Genomic DNA, 22,125 nt, shown 5'->3' with positions numbered 1-22,125 from the left:
TTGCAGCAGCTGCTGGGGAATTGTGGGAAGGAGTGCAGGGGCCTCATTCTGGAGCTTGTAGCTGCTGCCCCTGTCCCACAGGTGGGCTCCCAAGGGCACATTGACCCTTTTCTGGATACTCTTCTGTCTCCTGGCTTTCAGACTGGTAGGAAAGTGAGGGGGCAGAGAGACCTCTGAGAATCTTAAGACCTTAGCCTGAGTGACCAGTGACTGTCAGCCTCTGGGGGCTCCTGGGGAGTTTGCACTAATTTCCTGAGAGAGACCTGGGTATCTCCAGGCCTTGATTCTCCTGGAGGTTTAGACTCTTTCTGCTGAGCCACAGCCGTGAGCAGATTTTGTGCCCGTGCCTATGTGTGTGTGTGTGTGTGTGTGTGTGTCTGTGTTTGTAAGTAGGAACATGTGTGAGTATGTATGGATGTGTGTGAATGTGTTTATATATGAGTGAATATATATGTGTATGTGTGCATATGTGTAAGCACACATATCACACATATGTATGTGACCTTGGTCAGTGTTTCCTGGAGTTCCCTCCTTGACCTGCCTCCTCTTCTAGTCCCTGTCTCTTCAAAGCTGATTTGGACTAAGAACATCAGGATGGATATGAATGTTTTCACATCCATGGGGACTTGAAATTGCCCTTTGTTCCTGGGATCCACAGTGACAATGGGGAGTTTTTAGGGTCAAGCTGAGGTCTCCTGAATGATGATCATGGGGGCCCCTGACTTAGGTGGTGGAGGCTCCTCAAAGAAGGCCACAGTTGTCAGGGATCAGTCTGACAGGCCTGCCCCTGTGCCCCCTCCGGCCTCCCCTCTTTTCTCCTCCAGTCCTTCAGCCTGGCCCAGTTTCCTGGTGTGGTTTCTGTGGTGCTGGGTCTCTTGGGAACTGGGCCTTTGAGCATCAAGTGTGCCCAGCCTGGTAATTCCATAGTAACCATCATGAGGACTGGCTGGGCAGAACCCCTTCCGCCTGCTTCTCAGGTGCCCTGGGGAGGGACCAGGCCCTCTCTCTAACCCAGGGTGAGAGGAGAAGCCTATAGATAGATCCTCTAGATTGATTTGTGAAATACAGAGACCCTGATCCCAAACCCTGATAGCCATTGTGTTGTCTTCCTGCCCTCCCAATTGGATTATAAACCCCTTGACTCCCAGTGACCAGCAAACTAAAGGTTCCTGGTACATTTGCTGTTGATGATGATGTGGGCCTTTCTTGGGGTTCCCATTCTGTTCTCTGGCTTCCGAAATTCCAGCCTAGGCTGCTGTAGGAACTGGCCAACCTCAGTCCCTAGAGGAGCCTGACTTAGCTGCTGTTCTGCCTCGTGCATCCAGAAGAGGGAGCGCCTGAGCTCTTTCTTTTTCAGGGGAGAAAAACTGAATCCTCTCTTCTTGGACATTCTGGGCCCCTGCACATAATCTGCTTGTGCTATCACCTTCACACCCTCACCAGCTCTATCTTCCTACAAGAAGGCCCCAGTCTGGACTGCTATTATCCAGAGGGACAGAGATGAGGTGTTCTGGCCACTCAGCCAAATTTTCCCTAAACCCTGCTTTATAAAGCCTTCCCTTCCATTCCAGGCTTAAAATTATCTCTTCCTACTCTGAAGTCAAAGCATTTATGGTTTGCACCACTTCTTGCCACTTGGGATCTAGGACCATGTGACGTCTCTTGTTGGCTGCCATTCATTGTATTTAGCCCCTGCAATACATTATCTATTCACATTGAGCATTTTTTCTTCCCAACTAAGTGCAAACTTTTCAAGGTCCAGAGGCTGGATTATATGTCCTGTATTTCTCTAGGGCTCTCTTACAGCATGGGATACATACAGAGTGATGGATAATCATTTGTGAGTAGATTGGGAAGATGATGGAGTGGAAGACCTGGTTGGACCTGAGTTCTCTTTTCTGGTCCTTCACGTTGGTTGATGATTCATGGGGTGGGATAGCTACCCTTCAAGATGTGGAGCTAGTTTGGGTTTAGCATTCCCATGCTCATCCTCCCTCCCAAGCTGGGGGAGGCTCTGAATTCTGCCTGATGAGTTTAGCAGAATGAACAAGGAATAGTTCTGGAGAGCTGACATAGCTACTGTGTATCTAGAATTCTCTGGGTCTTGTATCTTTTCTCTCTCTCTCTCTCATACACACACCTTGAAATCCTGGTTTCTTTTTTTTTTTTAAAGATTTTATTTATTTATTTGAGAGAGAGCTAGCATAGGGGAGAGGCAGAGCAAGAGGGAGAAGCAGGTTCTGAGCAGGGAGCCCGATGTGGGGCTTGATCCAGGACCCTGAGATCATAACCTGAGCTGAAGGCAGATGCTTAACCAACTGAGCCACCCAGGCACCCCTAATTCCTGATTTCTTTCAACTCTTGTTATATGTGGTATATAATCCCTGACCTGGTTTGGTGTGTGGGGTGGGAAATCACTTAACTAATAACCAGGAGAGCTGCTTCTTGTGCAGCTCTGTTTCTAACCTCTGGCACAAACTTGAGGAAGTATCTGCACTGCCCTGAATCTGTTTTCTCATCTAAAATATGAAAGTGTTCCCTTCTGGCTCTAATATTTCATAAAGCAACACAAACCCCCAAGGAAAAGCCAAGGAATTTCAAATGTAAAGTTCAGGGGAGGATTCATATTTTTTCCTTGATGACTTGGGTGGGGGTGAGGGATTAAGGCACTTTTGGGGCATAGGGAAGTGAGACCTGAGGCTTTGTAGCACCAATTGGCAAAACCAGCTCTTCCTTCACCGTATGCTGCCTCCTGGAGCTACTGTCCAGTTACGGATGCATTTTCATGGTCTGGGGTGACTGTATAATTCACTGTGTCGGGAGGAGGGCCCCTCTCTTGCTCACCTGAGCTGCCCTCCCTGGTTTCCTGCCGAGCCTGGCATGGAAGGATTTCAGCACCTTGGACAGAGACAGCCTCCCGCTCTGGGGGACCTGAGCAGCCAAGAGAGCTTGGGATCTCCTGCCAGGCCAGCTTCCCTGGCAGGGTGGCACCAAAGCGTGAGTTGCTCCTTAATATTTTTTAGTCTGTCAGAACATCCAAAAATAACCCCCCAGTCTATGTCAAACAGTGCACTGGTTTTGCAAACTCTGAGGGCATTATTTAAGAACAACAACAGCAACAGCAACCACTATATCTTAGAACAGTGTCAGGTCCATAGTAGGTGCTTAGTAAATAATTATTTCAAAGGAACACATGCAAATTCAGCCTCTAGAAAGTGCCCTAGTTCTCCCTTTATAATCAGGTTCTCTCTCCCCATCAGTGCCTCCTATATCGTAATTCTGGAACTTCTACTACTCACTAAGTTCTGGAGCCTCACCAAAGCCCCTGCTTGTGTCTGAGGAGGCCGAGCTCCATCCTTAAATCATCCTTAGGGACAGATGGCTGTTAAGTTCTCAGGCAGAGGAAATTTAAACTGACCTCCCTTCTTTGTCGTTTGGGGGTAAATAGATCGGTGGGAAGACTCCACATCTGACTCCTGTTGGGATTTTGCTTAATGAAAATGTTCACGCCCTTCTTCTCTGTCCAAGAAAACCCTGCCCATCCAGGAGGACTCAGCCTTCCCAGGAAGCCCTCCTGGCTGCCCTAACCCACTCAGAGCCCTCCATCCTCTGAACTCCCCTGAACCTATTATCAGAAGCACAGTGTCACACCAGATTGTTTTCATAACATTCATGCTCATTAGTTCTCCCCAGTTAAATGATGAACTCCTTGCAGGTGGAGTCTGTACCATATGTCTGTTTGTTTTCAGGAGACCCTATGGTGATGAGCACACAGCAGGCTTCAGTGGGAGACTGATGGGTCTGAGGGTGTTCTCACCTACCCTTATGGGTCCCCCACGCCACTTATTTTTGGTCTGAAATAAATATGTAGGATGGATCAGGGTGCTAGCTGTGGAGTAATCATTGGCCTCAAGGTCACCTGGATTAGAGGGCAGAGGCAGGAGTTGGAGATGGAGGTGGAGATGGGTACTGAGGGAAAATGAATGGGTGGGGAATGTGGTTGTGTAGAATTAAGGGAGTCATTCACTGTTGGGGCTGGAAGGGATCTCAGAGATCAGCTTTTTTGGTCTCCTCATTTTACAGGTAAGGAAAGTGAGATTTAGTGATCCTCCTGAAGTTACACAACAAACAGGCTCCTTTCCATCACCTCTGACCTGGTTCAAGTTTTTGACATCCCTCTCCTGGACTACTGCATATCTCGCTGTGGCAGATTGTATTTTTCCAAGGTGGTCACGCCAATAGATACCATCGCACTTGTTTTTCTCATGTCAGTGACACTCCTCCTTTGAGAAGTGGGGGTCTTTGTTCCTCTCTGCATCTGATGGGCCGTGATTATGGCAGACGTTATTTTCTGTGACTTTTGAGGCTACGTTATTAAAGGTGGTACAGCTGTTGCCTGGACATCTCTTGGGACACTTGCCCTTCAACCCAGCCACCATGCTAAGAGGAAGCGAGGCCAGCCACAAGAAAAGTCCTAGCGGATAGCTAGCATCAACCACCAAACGTGAGCAAATGAGCCTTTCAGTCCTGATATGAGTGGCAGAGACACAAATGGTCCTGGTTGAACCTGCCCAAACGACAGGGACATGGGCAAAATAAATACTGTCATCGATTTAAGTCACTGGGGTTTGGGATGGCTCTTATGCAGCAATAAGTAATTGAAACACCTCATTTTTTGCCTCAGTTTCTCCAAGCTATTATGCACATTTCACTCATTCAACAGACCTTTATCAGATCCTGACTCTATGCTAGGATCTATGCAAAGACAAATATGATTTCTGTATTCGTGGACAGTATGTTTCAGCTGCCACCACTGTTCCTATACGCCCACAATAAAATCCATACTCCCCAGTGCTCTATTAATGGCTCTAGCCTATCGCTCCAATGGCACCACACCAAACTGTTCTGTCCCCAGACCTGATCTTCATTCTCCAGTCCCGATGCCTTTGCTCATTGTTGTCCCCCTTCCTCCTGCCGTGCTTCTGCCCTGTCCCATATTGACCTTCAGAGACTTGCTCTGAAATCTCCTCCCTTTGCAGGGACCTCCCAGACTCTTCCAGTTGAAAGTAAATGACACATCCTTGATAACCGCACAGCACTTCACACAGGCTACACCATTCTTTCTGTCCTCTGCCTTTCTCAAGCCTCAGTAGACTGTGAATCCCCAGAGGAGGGATCTTGGCTTATCCCTTCTATCCTCGCCTCCCATGGGGTCTGGCACACAGGGACCGGCACACAGGAAGCCCCCGGTAAACGTATGTTGATGTCACTCGTAGAAGAACCGGAATTAGAAGTCAGGTCTCCTGAATCCTAGTGTCCAGCACCTTACTTGCTTCTTTTGACATCACCACGGCGGGGAAGAAGTCCCACCAACAGTGGGTAGCAGGTTGCTGGGAGACCTTGATTATGGGCTGGGGGTTGACAGGATTGCTGCAGGGGGACCTGCAGATGGCAGTGACTGCAGGGAGCTCTGGCTCCTGGCTAGGGGTCTGAGAGGGGTTGCCCTCCCTCCTCTGTCCCTCCCTTCCCTTTCTTCCTTGCTTTCAGTACGTCCAGAGTCCCCACTTCTGGGGACGCAACATGCTGCTGCTTTGATCTTACTTTCCTCCAACCCCAGTTCATAGCTGAAAACATCCCCCTTCTCAAGACTTAGTTGCACAGAAAAGTAAGCCCCCCCCCCCATGTAGCCTAAGCTTCCCCTTGCATGGCAAGGGACAGTACTGTGTTCTACCTCCCCCCGGGTTCTGAGGAACCATTCCACTGTAAGATGTCTTCCCTGCGCCCATCTGACTGGAACTGTTTCCCAGGCCCCTGTGACTGTCACTTGCTCTCCTGGGCCCTCTTTTGGCTGCGTCTTGCCTGGCCTGCTCCTTGGGGGTCCACCAGCAAGCACAGGCTTTAATTTCTTATTTCCTTCCAGGATGTTCTGGCTTGACTCGCCCAAACTGAGCAGGAGCAGAGAGTGGGGTGGGCAGGTTGTTTTCCCCGCAGACTTTTCTCCCTAAACTGTCTCTTTCTGGGAGCTGGGAGGAGCCTCCTTGTCTTGCTGTCAATACAGCCTCTCCCTTCCCTCAGTCACAGACAGGCTGGGGGAGAGAGCTCTTCCCTGGAATGTCCTTGCAAATGGCTCTGTGAGCTTGAAGTGGGGTGGGTGGATTCTGGTTGCTTTAGGTTTTAAGGTTGGGCACTTTCCTCTTGCTCTTTGATCTGGGGGTATTGGAGGTGGGAAGATGGTGTGTGGGGTGGGGGGCTGCTCTACATCAGGTTCTCTGTTGCCCTTTACCTCTTGGTGCCTGGTACCTGTGGCCCCAAGAAGGATGTCTTTGGAGACACCTCACCCCCATGTCACAGCCTCTCTTCCTCATCCCTATCTTTGGCTGTGGGGTGGCTCAGGGGGACTGCCTTCAGACCCTCCTCTCCAACCTCCAGGAAGTCAGAAACCTGCATTCGGCTTGACTTCTGAGTGAGTGTTTAAGTGTGTGTGTGTGTGTGTGTGTGTGAGAGAGAGAGAGAGAGAGAGAGAGAGAGAGAGAGAGAGAGAGGAGATTTGCTTCTCCTTAGCCTGAGGGAACAGCTCTCCACACCTGCCTCTCTGCACAGGAGGAGGGCTACTCTGTGTTTAGTCTCTTCTCTTTTGGGAGGATCCGGGGTCCCTCTGATTTCTTCATCCTCCCATGGGATAAGAGCAGAGGCCTGTCCTGGGAACGTGTTACCACAGTGTGGACAGCTGGCCAGGCCAGATGACCAGCTTCCTTTCCTTCGGCCTTAGTCTGGAGAGAAGGGAATGCTGCAGGTGTACCCCTTCATGTCCTCTCTCCTGGCGCCTGTCCGAGCTGCAGGCCCTTCCCCGCTCTCTCAAACCCCCAGCCTGGAGGGGAAGACACCTAACTCAAACTGGAATCAGCCTGGACTTAGGGCAGGCAACCCAGCATCCGGGAGTGGTCGTGGGGTGGGGAGGAGCTGGGCAGGACCCAGATGGGTTGATGTGCCTAATGCCAGGTCACACAAGAAGGGGAGTTGTGCTACGGAAGGCCCGGGGCACCTTGGAGTGAGGAAGCTGCCGGAGGGAGGTGGAGAGGGCCGAGGGGATGACTGTACAGGCAAGAGCCTCTGGTCTTTTTTAGCATCAGCTGATGGAGCCACCTCCTTCTCTCCCACTGGCTGCCTCCCTGAGTCACTGCCCACCCACCAGCAAATAAAAAAGAGGTGTCATCTGCTGGCCAGTGGCCCCATCTGGCCCCAATGTTTGCATCTTTTTGCTTCTGGGTGGAAGGTGAGAGTCTGGGTAGGGTGGTCTCGCCAAGACCTCTTCCTCTGGGCCTTCCTCCTTCCAGACTCTGCTTCCTTCTTTGCCCTTTGTTCCTCCCCTCCCCCTACATCCTATGATGGTTCTCCCCGGTGACAAGACCCACCCCCTTGCTCCAAGGACAGAGGCAGCTGCAAGCGCTCAGGGGCCCCCACATGGCCCCATCCATCTAGCCGGGTCTCAGATCTCGGCTGCAGGGGAGGGGACCCACGGCTGTCCATTCAGCGGCCCCGACGCCTCCCCACCGGCCAGCTCAGCTGTCAACACTCTGCCTCCATGCCCTGGCCTTCGCAGCGCCCTGCCTGGCTGCTCAGGCTGGGGATACCGCGCCCCAGAGACCCTCACTCAGACCCAGGCAGGCGGTGGGCAGGCGGTGGGCAGGCGGCGGGCAGACACCCTGCCTGCCCTTGAGCATCCTCAGGCCTCCTTGCCTAAATAAGGGAGCTGCAGCTGGAGCGAGCCAGCTGGCCGGGGGGGAGGGGAGGGGCCTGCGGCTAGGCCAGGGTTTTCCGAGGGGCTGGGCCGCCGCAGCGCCGCAGGGCCCCGAGCCCGCCGCGGATTGGGCCTGCAAGGCTGGCCCGCGCTGCCGAGGGAGGGAGGGCCACTCGCACAAGGGGATCCCCAGGCTGGAACCTCGCGCTCAGGGGCCTTTGATCCCGCAGCTAGGAGGCCGCAACTCGTGTCAGAATGTTACCTCTCTGTGCAGGAGGGCCCCCGAATAACCCCGGAGATCGGGCTGTGTCTGTGTGTGTGTGTGTTGGGAGGTCACCGCTGCTCAGAGTGCATGCCCCTCCTAAGTCTCACCCATCCTTATTCGCGCCCCACCCGGGGCCTCCAGATTATCTTGCCCTGCGCATTTCCCGGATCTCCCCTGACCCTGGGCTTGTCCTCCCAGGGCCCAGGTCTCGCCCATGTCACCTACGGCAGGCTTTGAGCGGATGTTGTGTGTACCCAGCGGGTGCTTGGCGTGGTGGGCGGCCAGGGCAGGAAGGGACCAGCCCACTCCAAGTCAGGCTCCTCAGCCCTTCCAGTCGGGGGTGGGGGTGGAAACCCCCAGTGCCCTCCCTGGCCGTCTCAAGGCCGGCCGTCGCACCTGTCCTCACTGTTCCCCTACCTAGGGGCCCCTGCCCCCTCTTCGGAGCGCGCGAGTCCGGGGGCTCCTGGGCTGAGCGAGGGGCTGGGGTGGGGGGGAGCCCTTGGCGCTGCTCAGCCAATGGGAAGGGCGGGCGCACGGGATGTGGGGGGGGAGAGGGCGGTGCTGCGGGCGCGCGGCGGGCGGGAGGGGGCCGGGAGGCGGGGGCCGGAGCCCGAGGGGCGCGCGCCGCGTTAACCCTTCCGCCGCCGGGCCGAGCCGCAGGCGCAGCCGGAGCCGCGGGCGCCGGAGCGGCTGTCGGCGCGGCGGGCGGGAGCCGGGAGCCCCGCGCTCGGGCAGGCGGAGCGCAGCGCGGGGACGCGGCGGAGCGGGGCCCGTGGCTCGGCGGGGGCCGGCAGACAGGTGTGCGGGCGGCCGGGCGGCCCGAGCTCAGGCGGCTCCAGGCCCGGCCCGCGGTCAGGAGCCGGGAGCCGAGCGGGGACCCCGCGCCCGCAACCCAGTCCCGGCCCCGCCCGTGCTCTGCTTGGCCGCGGGGTGCGGGGATCACGGCCGGGCCGGGCCGCCCAAAGCCTGTGTTGGGCCGGGCCGGGCCGGGGTGGGTGGGGGCCCGCCCGGCCCGCCCATGGACTCAGGATGCCGGTGCGGAGGGGCCATGTCGCGCCGCAGAACACCTTCCTGGACACCATCATCCGCAAGTTTGAGGGCCAGAGTGAGTGGGGGAGGGGGCCGACGGGGAGGGGGCGCTGGGGGCGGGCCGAGCTCTCCCAAGTGTGAATGGAGGGGCGTGCCCGGGGCCGTGTGCATCGGGCTAGTGCAAGTCAATGGGGGCTGTTGGCCTCAAGCCGCGGGCCAGGGGTCGTGAGGGCAAGCTTGGTGCCGGGGGCCGTGGGTTTGGGGCCAAAGGGACTGTATTGGGGCGCAGGGCGGGAGGTTCAGCTCAGGCTTGCGGGATCCGGGAGTGTGTGTGACATCTCAAGTGTGCAGGTATCCGTAACTCTGGGTGCCTGGATGTGGATGGGGCTGTGTGGGGGCAGGGACAGAAGATATATGGTCCAAAGTGTGAGACACTAAGTATTGTGTCTGAGCCGTCTTGACTGTGTTTTTGAGAGACTGAGAGCCAAGAGCTTAGAGTGAGTGCCCAACCTGCTCTTGGGGTTGTAGGTGTAAGCCCATGAGTTCCGTCCTGCATGGGCGGTGGGGAGGAATCTTTGACAGAGCTACAAACTGTGGACTCCCAAGTGAGAGGGTGTCACAGCCTGAAGCTGGGCTTTAAGGGTCTAACAGGCCCAATGCAGTGTCCCCAAATTGCTGATTTTCCTGTCCTGAGCCCCTTTATGGGGACTACAGCACCCCTAAGGCTGGCCCAGTAGGGGAGGCTTCCAGAAGTGTCCCAGGCTAGGTGAATGTTCTGGCGTGGGTGTTTGATCCTCCCAGCATGCATGTGTCCGTCTCCAAGGCTGCATGTGCCATGGTGGGTGTGACTGCCAAGGGCCCTGGGAGCAGGGAGCGGGTGACATTCCTTGCCCATGACCCTGTGAGCACAGGACAACGTGTGCTTGTAACTGTGGTTGGGGGAGGGAGGGATCATTTTGATGGGCAGCATTGTCTGAAGCAGAGGAACAAGATGATCCTGAGGGGGAGGAGACCGACACGGTGGAGGGCCACAAGGTGGGGTCTTTCCTTCTCACAAGCTCCAGAAGGCCAAGGAGCTAGGTATGGAAAGAATCTTGGCTAGGATCTGGGGGCTTGGCTTCTGGCCCCACCTCTGCTACTGACTGCCATGTGACCTTAAGTGACTCTTGTCCAAATCTCAATTTCCACATCTGGAAAGGACAGGGTGGCCGAAGGAGCCTTTCAGATCCCTTCTGTGGTGGTATTCCAGGAGCTCAGGGAAGGGGTGGGGGTAGGGCCTGCCTTCGAAGAAACTCGATCTCTCTCTGGGCCTGGGAGCTGGTTTCTCTTCTTCAAAGCTGGTGTGTGTGGCTGGTAGTCTGGACTGCCTTGGGCTCAGGTGGAGATGGAGGCCAAGTCAGGGGTCTTTTCGTGGGACAGGGAACCCTGACTCCTGAGGTTGTTGGCTGCCTGGGAGTTTTGGGGGCCTGGTGAACTGACCTAAAAATGATCCAACTTCAAAAAGTAACTTCCTGGAGCCAGGGTAAGGGAGGGCTCAGGAAAGCAGCCCCCCCCCCCCAGGGGGGCCCTTGTTGCAGCTGCAACCCTTGCCCATGGGATTGCCCAGGGCTGCAGCCCGAGGGCTGTGTCCACTGGAATTGGAGGGGGCAGAGTTCCAACTGCCACCCAAAGCCCCAGCATTAAAGGCCAAAGTGGCCGGAAACTTTTGTGTTTATAAAAAGCTCTTATCCCAGAGCATCTTCCCTGGCACAAGCTGGGTCTGCTGCCTGTCTGCCGCTCACCTGCCAGTCTGGCTTTTGGGGCAGGTGTGTGTGTGGGGGGGGGGTGAGCCATGTCTAGCTGAAATGGGTCTATCAGGGCACCTCTCCTTGATGGGGCCTCACTTCCCCGGGGGCAGGTCCCTTTCTTGGATCTGTCTTCTTACAAGTGGGCCACTGTCTCAGGTCATCCCTGGCTCTGGTATTTCCAGGGATTGGGTCCCTTTCCTTGCTCCCTATGACCTTGAGTTTCTGCCTGTGACCCTCAGTGTATTTCTTCTCCTACCAGACCTAGCTTCAAAAGCTGGCTCTTTTACAAGCTGCAAGATGTGGGCATGGCTCTGAACTTCTTTTGAGCCTCAGTTTCTTCATCTAAGAAACAAAGATAATGATTACCTTATGGGGTTGTCAGAGTATTATATGAGAAGAAGCATCGCAGATGCTCACGTGGTACCTCCCTCGTCCCCTTTAGAGAGCCCACTCTCCAGCCCCTGACTGCCCTTGGAGGGGTGTGTAAGTCCCGGGGAAGTACTGACCTGCTGGGTCCGCAGATACTTGGGGGAGTGATTTCCTAAGGATCCCCGGGGTAAGGAGTGCCCAGTGAGCGCCCCCCCTCCCCCAGCCGTGTCTAGGGAGCAGGGGTCAGGAGGAGAAGCCGGAGGACCTGATGCAAAGGGAAGGCTAGCCGCCATCTCTGGCCCTTCCCAGGCTCCCTCTCCAGGCCCAGTGTTTATCCCTCTGCCGCGGCTGCTGACACGCGTTGCTGACACCCGCCCAGGCTGGCCTCGGCCCCGGGCGCGGAGGGGGCGGGGGGCGGCTGGCGGGCTGCCCGAGGGAAGCCACGCCGCCAGCCCGCGGGCCCGGGCCGACCCGGCCCGAGGCACCTGTGTCGGGGGGCACACCTGCGTTCGCCCCCTACTGGGGACCCCAGTCCCTGCTGTGCTCCCTGGGGCGGGGAGTCCCCGGGCGGGTGGCTGTGTGTGACAAGAGAATGCGAGGAAAGAGTTGGGAACCCCGAGGCAGGGGTCCCTGCTCACGTGCCCGCTCATCCCCGCCCCCCAGGCCGCAAGTTCATCATCGCCAACGCTCGGGTGGAGAACTGCGCCGTCATCTACTGCAACGACGGCTTCTGCGAGCTGTGCGGCTACTCGCGGGCCGAGGTGATGCAGCGGCCCTGCACCTGCGACTTCCTGCACGGGCCGCGCACGCAGCGCCGCGCGGCCGCGCAGATCGCGCAGGCCCTGCTGGGCGCGGAGGAGCGCAAAGTGGAAATCGCCTTCTACCGGAAGGATGGTAGGCGGGGGCGGGGCCGCGACGAGGGGGCGGGGCCGCGAGGGACAGGGGTGGGAGAAGGGACAGCGGGATCCGGGAGGCCCGAGGGTGAGAGGGGAGACCCGGCGAGTTCCCTGGGGGCGTGACCCCAACTGGGGCCACTGCTGTGGGTCAGGTGGCAGGCGCGGGCTGGGCACTGGGGCGGCAGGACGGTGTGGTTCTCTTCACCTCACGCACTCTGGCGGGATGATTTTCGGGGTGGCCAAGGGTCTGTTTGGCTGTGGGTCTGGCGCCTTTGGTTTCTCCTTCCCAAACGTGGGCAGGTTGAGGTAGGTGGACTGGAGTTTGACGGGGCCGGGATGGCAGGTGCGTGGACGGAGTCAGGCTAGAAGGTCAGGTTGGCGGCTGGGCGCTCATCTCCGGTGGGCTACAGGCCTCTAGCTACTCTAGGGCAGCCCCTGCCAGGTGATTGGTCTGGTAGATGTCACTGAGGGCGAGGCAAGGGGGGGATGCAGGACTCTGGCTGGCTCTCGGCTGCCCTTCTCCTGCCTCTCTCTCTTCTTTACTTAAACAGCACCTGGCGGGAGGTGTGTACCTTTCCCCACAACCTCAGTTCCCTTTGTCTCATATAATGAGAACCCGCCCACCACCCCCTCCTGCACCAGGTGTCTCTGCTCAGACGCCGCCTCCCAGCCCAGCTGCTCTGGGCTTCCGGACAGTGGATAAACAGCGCCCTGGGCGGGGTTGCTCCCCGCGCTGTGCCTACCATGGGTGGGGTGGGCTCTGCCCAAGGAGGGCAGTGAAAAGGCTTTGGGAGCCTTGCAGGTATCAGAGGGCTGGGGAGGTGGCTCTGGAAGTGCCACTGGACTGACCATGGATGCCCAAACTGCTGCTCACTAGTGTGTATCTGACGAACACTTACTGAACTCCTGTGAGCCAGGTGTGGCGCTAGGGTCTTGTAGATAGAGCAGTGAAGTAGCCAGGTGAGGTTACTGCCCAAAAGGAGCTTACCTGCCATACAGGGCACTCTGCCTTCCCCTGGGGGCAGGCAAAGTGAGCCAGCCATCCCTGTATGCACCTGTCCCTGTCCCTAGAATCTCCCCTGTATGCTGAGAGTCAGCTGGTGCTGCCCTGTAAAGGCTTGCATCTCTTCATGGCTCTGTTTTCGAAGGCCTGCACAGCCTGTGACATCCCTGGACAGCCTTAGAGGGCGCACAATCACTGCGGCCCTGTGGAAGAGTTTGCTTATAGAAAATTGGGGTTCTGGCTCGGAGGCAGGGGCCCGGGAGGCTAGATGCAAACTCTGAGGGCAGGGCCCTCTGTCCGATTTTTCACTACAGTCTCTCCAGAACGGTAATCAGAGCAGATCTGTTTTTATATCTGACGGGCCATCGAGTGCTAGCTAGCAGGGGTGGGTGCTCCTGTGTACTGGACGCCGGGCTAAATGTGTCACACTATCTCATGGAATCTTCACAACAACCCTGGGAAGTAGGTACTATTTTTATCTCCATTTTATGGATGAGGAAACTGAACTTCAGGGAAATTAAAAAACTTCCCCAAAGTCACGCAGCTAGAAGGTGGCAGAGCTGCGGATGGAACCACGTCAGTCTGAGCAAGCCCTACTCGTTCTTGCTCTGCTGTCACCTATTAGAAATGACCCCAAATAGTTGCAGGCAGATCCACATACTGCACGTTACTTGAGGTACCATTTTATTTTGAAAGTTTGCAGACTATTGGTATAATGAAAAGAATGCAGATGCATAAGTCCTGGGTTCAGGTCTAACACCAGAAAGTGTGTAATATGGGAACTTGGTTACTGCCTTGAGCCTGTTTCTACTTCTAGGATAGTGTGCTCGCTCAGCCCCTTGGCAACAGGGACCTGGTTGCTTCTGTCTTCCCCATAGTGTTTGGGGAGCTGGCCTTCCCGCTTGCCCCAGGCTGGCTCCTTTGGGCGAAGATAGCCACGGGACCCCTCCTGCAGAGGTGCTATCATGGGATCTTGGTGACCTTGAGGATCACTTAATCCAGCCCACTTGAGTTACAGATGGAGAAACTGAGAAGCAGAGGTCTAGTTACCAGTTAATCAGTGGACGAAGTCGGACTAGAACCCAGGCCCCCTGCCCAAGTTCAGATTGTTTCCTCCCTCCAGTTACTCCTCCAAATGGGGCTGTCACCCGGAAAGTCGGATGCCAATCATCTCTGCCTGCCCTCTTGTCTGCTCTCACCTAGTTTCTCCTGTTGGCCCACAGGCTGGCCTTGACCCCCATTTGTCCTGGCACTTGAGGTCTAGGATGCAGGTTTCCTCTGCCTCCCTTCCCTCTGCCTTGAAACGCTCCGTACCTTGGGCGAATCCCTGTGGCCTGGCCTGCACTATGTATGTGTGTGCATGGAGCTCACACTTTCGTGCATGGGCCGGATAGGGAGGCAGAGGCGAGGGATGCCCGTGCCACCCTTGTTTCTGTCCAGGCCTTTTTCTGGGTCTCTGCCTGGGCCAGCCACAGGAGAGTGGGTCCCTGGGCTTCCGCCCCAGGGAGGTGGGTGGCTGGGAAGGAGGCGAGGCCTCTTGCTGGCAGGCGCCACTGTGGACAGCTGGGCTGTGTCGGTGCCTCTAGCCCAGCTCTGTGCAGTATCAGGGCCTGGAGCCAGACAGCCCCATTATTTAGGTGCTGGGACTGCTGGGATGTGGGGAGGCCAGACTGGCGGGGGGTGTGAGCTGGAGGGAGAGACTCACTACTGGCCCTGTGTCTGTGCCTCTTAACATCAGGCCCAGGAGTAAGGTAGAACTGGGAATAGGGCCAGCAGCAGGGGGCTGGCAGGCGGTCACACCCCTGCGGGGCCCCGGGCCGGGTCCTGGTGGCAGGTGCTGTCGCTGCACATCTGTGTCCCTACATGGCTGGAAGGGGGGCTGTGGGTCCCTTGGAGCATGGCTCCTCTTCCCTTGTCCCCCTCATCTGCCGGGCCTCAGGGAGGTGCCCTGCTCTCGGTCCCTTTTGTTCTCTGCGCTCTTTGTTTTCATATTTCTGAGCCCCGCCTCCCACCGAGTTCAGCCCGCTGCCCGTGCGCCTGGTCTCTGCTCCTCTTCCTCTGCCGGTGTTGGCCTCCCTGCCGACTCCTGCCCCCTCCTGCCCCCTTGGTCTTCATCTCCTTCTCCTTGCACCTGTCTCTCTTTTTCCCACCCTTCAGCACTTCAGCACCCCTGAGCCTTCCTCCTTGCCTCTCTTCCTCTGCCCCTCTGGACTGTATCTAGAAATCTCTCTCTGGCTCCCCATACCTCTGCGTGTTCTGGCCTGGTCTCCATGTCCCTGGGTCCCCAGGAGCCTGTGCGTGGGTGGGGATGGGGGTGTCTCTAGAGAAGAGGCTGTCGGCTTCTGCACTCCAGCTGCAGGCCGGTTGCCGTGGTAACAGGGTCAGAGGGCCCCCACTGCAACAGCTGAGCTGTGGGTTGGGGGAGGGGTGGAGACCACGGGGCCAGCCTGCTCCCCAGTGTCTCTAGCGCCCGTGGGGAGCCAGAGCTCCAGTGGTGGCCCCACACCCACTGGTCTATGGCCCCGAGACTCAGACCTCAGCTTCCCAGGTGCTTGGGCAGACACTTCTGGCATCGGCCACCCTGCACATACCCTAGGCCATTTCCCCATTTCTTCCCTGTCCCCTGAAATCAGACTCCTCAGTGTGATACTGCCATACTCCTCCCTACTCCATTATGGCTGACCCCTCCCCAAGCTCAGACACCCACCCCCTTTGTCCTGCCAGGTCGTGATCCTCAGGCCTCCAGACCCCCATCAGCTGGGTTGCTGGTGAAGGAGCCCCTGGATAGATTGGGTGCCTAGGCAGGTCAGACAGAGGTGGGGGCCTAGGTGTGTCCAGTGTCCTTGCGATGGGAGCAGACCAGAGTGATCCCTGGGGGAATGAGGGTAGACACAGGTAGCACTCTTCTCAGGGGGCGGAAGCCTCAGGGGGGCTCCCTCCACCTTGGGCCTTCCATTCAGGGCCTGGGCCGCTTGGATATGGGGCCAATGAGGGCCCCTGCCCTTGCCCCTCCCCCTGCCCCTGCATGGTTGCCAGGAGCTGGGCACAGGGGCCTGAGGGGCCCTGCTGTCCTCAGCCAACACTTTCTCTCCAAGGGCTCCACGGAAGGGTCATTCCTGAGCGGGACTAGGGTGCCCTGGCTTGCTTGGGAGCTTCCTGTCCCCGCCCCAGCCCAGGGGCGAGTCAGTCTGCCAGGACTGAGGGTGTCCACCACTTCTGGCCTGCTCCAGGGTCTGGAGAGTGTTGGGAGGGCGGCTCCTCCGTGTTGTGTCTGCCATAGCCCCCAGAGAGGAGCTGTGTAAATATTTGTGCAGAGCGTCGTCATCTGCGGTGAGAGCAGAGTTTGACGGTGGCCTTGGGCTCTGGGGAGGGGGGCTGTGGGCATCAGGAGGGCCAGCGTGGTGGTGGGAGATGGGGTGAGACTCAGCCTCTTTGCTGCCCAGAAGTGGCTTCCAGGGCAGTGTGACTTGAGAGGTTCCAAGAAAGCCCTTTTGCACTTAAACATCTCCTCTGATGGTGCCCAAAACGCCTCCATTAGGGGAACCTTTGGCTCGAGTGGAGAATGAGCCTTGTTCTTGAAAAACATGTTCTCTCTCATCACCCTTCCCTGTATGCAGGGAGTAATGTGGAAACCAGCTCTTTAGTGTGAGGGACTTTAAGAGAAACTTCCCTCCCTGACCTGGGGAGGAGGGCCCGAAGAGGGGGTGCGGTGGGACACCTGGGACACACAATAAGAATGGGAGCGGCTCCGGATGAGCTGCTGTCCCTCCAAGTCCCCTCCTGTCCTTGATCTAGGGGGCCATGAAGTTCTCCATGCTGTGAACTGTGGTTGGCCTCAGACGGGCCCCTCTCCATTTGGGTCACATGTCTGCTGGTCTAGAAGCACCCTGAGGGCCAGGAAGTGTCTCCTCCTTGGCTCGTATTCTCCCTCACTCAAGTTCTGGATGAGGGGGCCGTGTCCGACTTCCCCGCACTAGATTATAAGCTCCAGGAGGGCAGAGAGCAGTCGTGTTTTGTTCTCGGTTGTACCCCTGTCTGGCGCTCACTGGAGCTCCGTCCATACTTGCTGAATGAACGAACGAATGAATGAACGAACGAACAAACGCAATGGATGAGGCGGGCAGTGTGCTATGTTGCAGAAGCCCTACACTGGGAGGCGATGACTTAGAACAGTGTTGACTTAGTTCCAGACTAGCACCTGCTTGGCCACCAGCCATGTGTCCTCAGGCCCTGGCCAGCATCTGTGTTCCCTGCAGCGCTCCCCTCCATGCCCTGCCCCCTGCTCAAGACCCCTGCTTGCCTCTCCCCGTCCTTCCCCAGACTTCTGCTGGCCCCAGCTCCTGCCTCTCCCTCAAATCACTGAAGCCTTGTTTGTGTTCCCGTTCTTGTTCTTTCTCTTTCATTTCACTTTTCTTTTTATCTTGCTCCCTGGTCCTGTTACCCTTCCCTTAGGCAACCATTCAGATGTACTTACTGTGAATGTGTTGTTTTGCACATGGTCTCGCAAAATGTGTATTTTGTCTGAATACATATAGGTTTAACTTACGTAAATGTTATGCACTGTATATTATATTCTGGGGTTCACTTTCCTTACACGGGAGTATGCCTTTAAGCCCATCCAGGTTCTTACTTGACATCTACTCTGTAGCTTCGTAGTCTTTTTTTTTTTTTTTTTGTAAGATTTTATTTATTTATTTGAGAGAGAACACGAGCGGGGGGCGGGGGCACCGGGAGAGGGAGAAGCAGACTCCCCGCTGAGCAGGGAGCCCACATAGGGCTCGATCCCAGGACCCTGGGATCATGACCTGAGCCGGAGTCGGATGTTCAACTGACTGAGCCACCCAGGCGCCCCTGTAGCTTCATACTCCATGATGTGTACCCACCTCAGTTTACCCGCCCACTCTCTGGGGCAGCCCTCTCCAGATTTCCTCCATAAATAATGTTGTAGTGAACATCCTCAGCCGTGGCTCCTTTTGGACTCATGTGAGGATGTCTTTGGGATGCCTCCCCAGGGGTGGAATTGCTGGATCACGGGGTATGTGGACACTTAATTCAACTAAGCACTGTCCAGATAGGGCACCAGAATGGCGACCCCCATCACCACCTTCCTAAATAGAGTACCAGATTCCTAGTCCTCCCATAGCCCTGCCACACTTGGCCTTATCCGTTTTTCTAATTTTTGCCAATCTAATAGGTGAGAGTGATAATTTGCTGCTTTAATTTGCATTTCTTTGATACTGTGTGAGTCCTGGCATCTCAGGCTTGATCGCCTTTTGTGTTGACTTCCCTGTGAGTTGCCTGCTTGTATCCTTGCTTACTTTTCTAGTGAAGTTGCTGTCTTTTGTTCTCGGTGATTTGCGGAAGTTGGTTTTGTATTCTAGAAATCCAAATGCTTACAGTTAAATATTCAAAATTTGGATTCTAGATATTAATTTCTGTTGAATTGAGATATTGCAAATATCTTCTCCCAGTCTGCTAAGTTATCCAACAAAGACACTTCATATTGATACAAATTAATTGATTTTTTAGCTTTGTTTGGGCTTTGGAAGTTTTGTTTAAGAAATTCTTCACCATCCTGAGCTTGCAGAGGGGTCCATTTTCTTCTATTAATTTAATTGTTTTACCTTTCTCGGTTGGCTTTCTTCCATCCTGAGCTTCCCTCTGTCTGTGGTGTCAAGTAGGGATCAAGTTGTATTTTTTTCCGTGTAGTGAGCCAATTTTCCCAACACACCTAGTAAACAGCCTGTTCTCTTCCAACGATTCGTGGGGCCACCTTTATCATAAGCTAATTGCCCATCTATCCGTGGGTCTGTCTTTGAGCTCTCTGTTCTGCTCCAAACATTTATTTGTCTGTTCTTGCATCAAAACCGCACTAGAACAACAACTATGGCATTTAGTATGTCTTAGTATCTGAAAGGCAAATCTTCCCTCTTTCTCCTTCTTTTAAAGATTGACTTAGGTATTTGTGGACCTCTCTCCTTTATGAACTTTAGAGAAAGTTTCTCGAGTTCCTGGAAAGAAAACCCCCACTAGATCTTGATTGGAATTAGATTAGTTTTATAGATTAATTTGGGGAGAATTGATATTATATTTGTCCCACCCAAGAGCCTGGACTGTCTCTCCATGTATCAGATTGTTTCTGTATGCTTTATTAGTTTAAAGTCCCCCCCCCCCCGCCCGCTCCCCGCCAAGGCTTTGTGCATTCTTGGTCAAGTCTAGTTACTTTACAGTTTTTGTTGCTATTATGAAAGAGACCTTATTTTTGACTACCTATTCTAATAGCTTTGTGCCGATGGAGAGGAATACTGTTCGTTTTGTTGCTGACCTTGCGTCTGGGAGCCTCACTGAGCTCGCTCTCTTATTTGTTCTAATTGTTTATCTGTTGATTTTGTTGGTTCTCTGGGGAGATGATCCTATCATTTGCAGATAATGCCCGTTTTCTCTATGTTTGGGTCGTTGCCACGAGTTTTGCTGGTGGAATGTTGCATCTGACTTCTCAGGACGTTCCACGTGCACTTGGATTTTGTTTTTTTGTCCCAGTATCCTGGGAGCTGGGCGAATCCTGGAGGGATTACAGCTCTCCCAGTGATGATTGAGAAGCTGTGGCTGCCTGGGTGATGGATGGGGGAGCTGGAATTGGAATGGGTGTCCTCAAGGCATCCCCTGGCTCTCTGGGGTGTGCTGGGAGCCAAGGTGGGCACAGAGTTCTAGAGGCTTGCAGAGCCCTGGAGGCGGGCAGGGAGCCCAGGTTGTTTCCTGGCGGATCTCGGCTGGGTGTCCTTGTTGCCCAGTGGCAGGCTGTGTGGGAGTCACAGTGAGGAGTGCTGGTAGGGGTCTGAGGTTCAGAAACACCAGGCCTTTGAGGCTCCTGGTCTGGTCCCCTGTCCTGGTTCCTGGGCCACCAGCCTTCCTGTTCCATTCTGGTTTTTTTTTTTTCCTTAAGATTTTATTTATTTATTTGTGAGAGAAAGAGAGAGCTAGAAAGAGAGCACGAGCAGGGGAGAGGGGCAGAGGGAGAGGGAGAAGCAGATTCCCTGCCGAACAGGGAGCCCGACATGAGGCTCGATCTCAGGACCCTGAGATCATGACCTGAGCCGGAGGCAGACACTTTAACTGACTGAGCCACCCAGGCGCCCCTCCATTCTGTTGATAAGATTTAATAGCACTTCCACAAAAGACACCTTGATTGTCACTGTGGTTCCAACCACTCTCTAGACTCAGGATGGGTTTGAAATGGGCAAATTCTGTTGTGCAAGGCCAGTTGGTCTCCCTGGATCTGAAAGGGAGCTTGCAGGGTGGGGAGATCATGCTGTCCACACCCACCTAAGTGCAGGTCACTGCCCTGAGGACCAGTCCTTGGACACCTGCTTACCCTGTACCTTCTGTGAAGCCAGCCTGGCCCTGGCCTCAGGGCTTCATCTTGGGTGGGGGTGCTGGGAAGAAGGAAAGCTCACCCCAGAAGCCAGTATACAACTATCTCCTAAATTAGGGATATAGTTTTAAAAAAATTCTCAACGAGAAGCATCATGGGGGCCAGATGGAGCAGTCAGTAACATCTTTGTAGAGGGGAGTCCTGCGGGTCCTAGCAGGATGGCAAGAGCTGGAGGGAAGAGGGCTGGGGGCTCTGGGGAGTGGGAGTGCCCGGTGAAGCTGGGGTGCACTGAAGGGGCTCTGAGGCAGCATCTAGGCCCCAGCAGGGATGGGAGGGCAGGCTGAAAGGTCTGAGGTGGTTGGGATCAGGGGGCTTCTGAAGGATTCTGGTGGAGGTGGAGGGGCAGACTCCAGGAAGTAGGAGGGGGAAGGTAAAGCTTGGAGGAGGGGAAAGAGAATGGAACTGGAGAGCAGCCTTCCCCATGTGAACGTGGCCTTGTTTCACCTTCCCAAGACTTCTGGGGGCAGGGCAAGGTCATGGCTCCCCGTTTATAGGCATGTGGCTGTGTCCCAGGAAGTTGATGGGGCTGGGACCCAGAGCTTGTCTAGAAAGGACTCTTCTCTTGACGCTGTTCCAGTGTCCCTGGGGAAAGGTGGCCCAGGCAGGCTGCCTGCAGGGGGTTTGCAGGGAAGGGGGTGGTGGTCTGGACCACTGCACAGAGGCCCCTGAGGCCCTCTATATGACCCTATAAATCCCTGGGCAGATGTCAGGCTGGACAGGCTGGGGGAGGGGTCTATATCATGGCTCCCCAACTCTCGCCCTGCAGTGGGCATTCTGCATTGCTCAGCTCCTGGAGTCAGGGGCAGAGGACTCTCTCTCTCTGTCTCTCTGTCTCTGTCACACACACACACACGCACGCGTACACACACACACACACACACACACACACACTCTCTCTCTCTCTCTCTCTCTCTCTCACTGGCTGGCCGGCCTCTCAGGCTTCCCTACTCTGTCCCCTGGGCCTGCAATGTCCCTGGCCTTCCCTAGGCCCCCAGCTGCCCATGAGAGTGGTGTTAGTGACACGGTGGCCCCTGGCCAGGAGCAGCTCCTGCTGCATCTTCCTGTCGCCGCCACAAGGCTAAATATAACCTGACACTGCACAGCCCTGGGCCGCCGGAGACAGCCTCTCTGCCTGGGGGCGGACAGGGAGGACTGGAGCCCCAGCCTCCTGCCCTCAGTGTGACTTTGGGCCCAGCTCCTCCTGCCGGGAGCCAGGCAGGGAGGCGACCAGGGTGAGGATGGCTGCCTCCCCGAGGTCACCTTCCCTGCAGGGACCCGGCACCCTGCCTTGTTATAGCTCTGGATGCTTCCACAAGGCCATCTGTCATTTCGTCTGGCACCCAGGGCAGGAATCACTTATCCCTGCAGTACACACAGGGAAACTGAAGCTCAGAGAGGTGGGTGACATGCCCACGGTCATACAGCAGTTGCCTGGGTCTCCCCAGCTGCTGGTTGGGGCAGATCGGCTTGGCTCCGTGGGCTCCTCCCTCTGCCTGAGTGACTCTCTCTTCCGCCATCTCATGCTGGGCTCTGAATTGGGGTCCTTCTGACTTCTTGACTCAGTGAGGGCAGGTGCCGGGCCTGTCTTGTTCATGACACCCCAAAT

The 22,125-nt window shown here is 55.7% G+C and overlaps 1 protein-coding gene across 5 annotated transcripts in view; it reads left to right on the top strand.

The window, feature by feature from the left end:
• KCNH2 (potassium voltage-gated channel subfamily H member 2) overlaps positions 1–22,125 on the top strand; it is a 63,163-nt gene that overhangs the window by 21,435 nt on the left and 19,603 nt on the right. For 3 of the 5 annotated variants that reach the window (XR_012376681.1, XM_073887514.1, XM_025862203.2), the window contains exons 1-2: positions 8,718–9,108; positions 11,852–12,082. Coding sequence is in view for 3 of the 5 variants with exons in the window: in XM_073887514.1 (XP_073743615.1) it covers positions 9,033–9,108; positions 11,852–12,082 (307 nt within the window). In the remaining 2 variants the exon portion in view is untranslated. Of the gene's footprint in view, positions 1–8,717; positions 9,109–11,851; positions 12,083–12,276; positions 12,391–22,125 lie in introns of those variants that run through there. The other 2 variants (XM_073887515.1, XM_073887516.1) reach the window with 2 other exon arrangements.

Source organism: Callorhinus ursinus, unplaced genomic scaffold, assembly GCF_003265705.2.
Source record: "Callorhinus ursinus isolate GAN/ISIS: 27379988/994484 unplaced genomic scaffold, GSC_fseal_2.0 scaffold80, whole genome shotgun sequence".
NCBI lineage: Eukaryota > Metazoa > Chordata > Mammalia > Carnivora > Otariidae > Callorhinus > Callorhinus ursinus.
The sequence above is the reverse complement of the archived record's forward strand: the minus strand, read 5'-3'. Positions and strand labels throughout refer to the sequence as shown.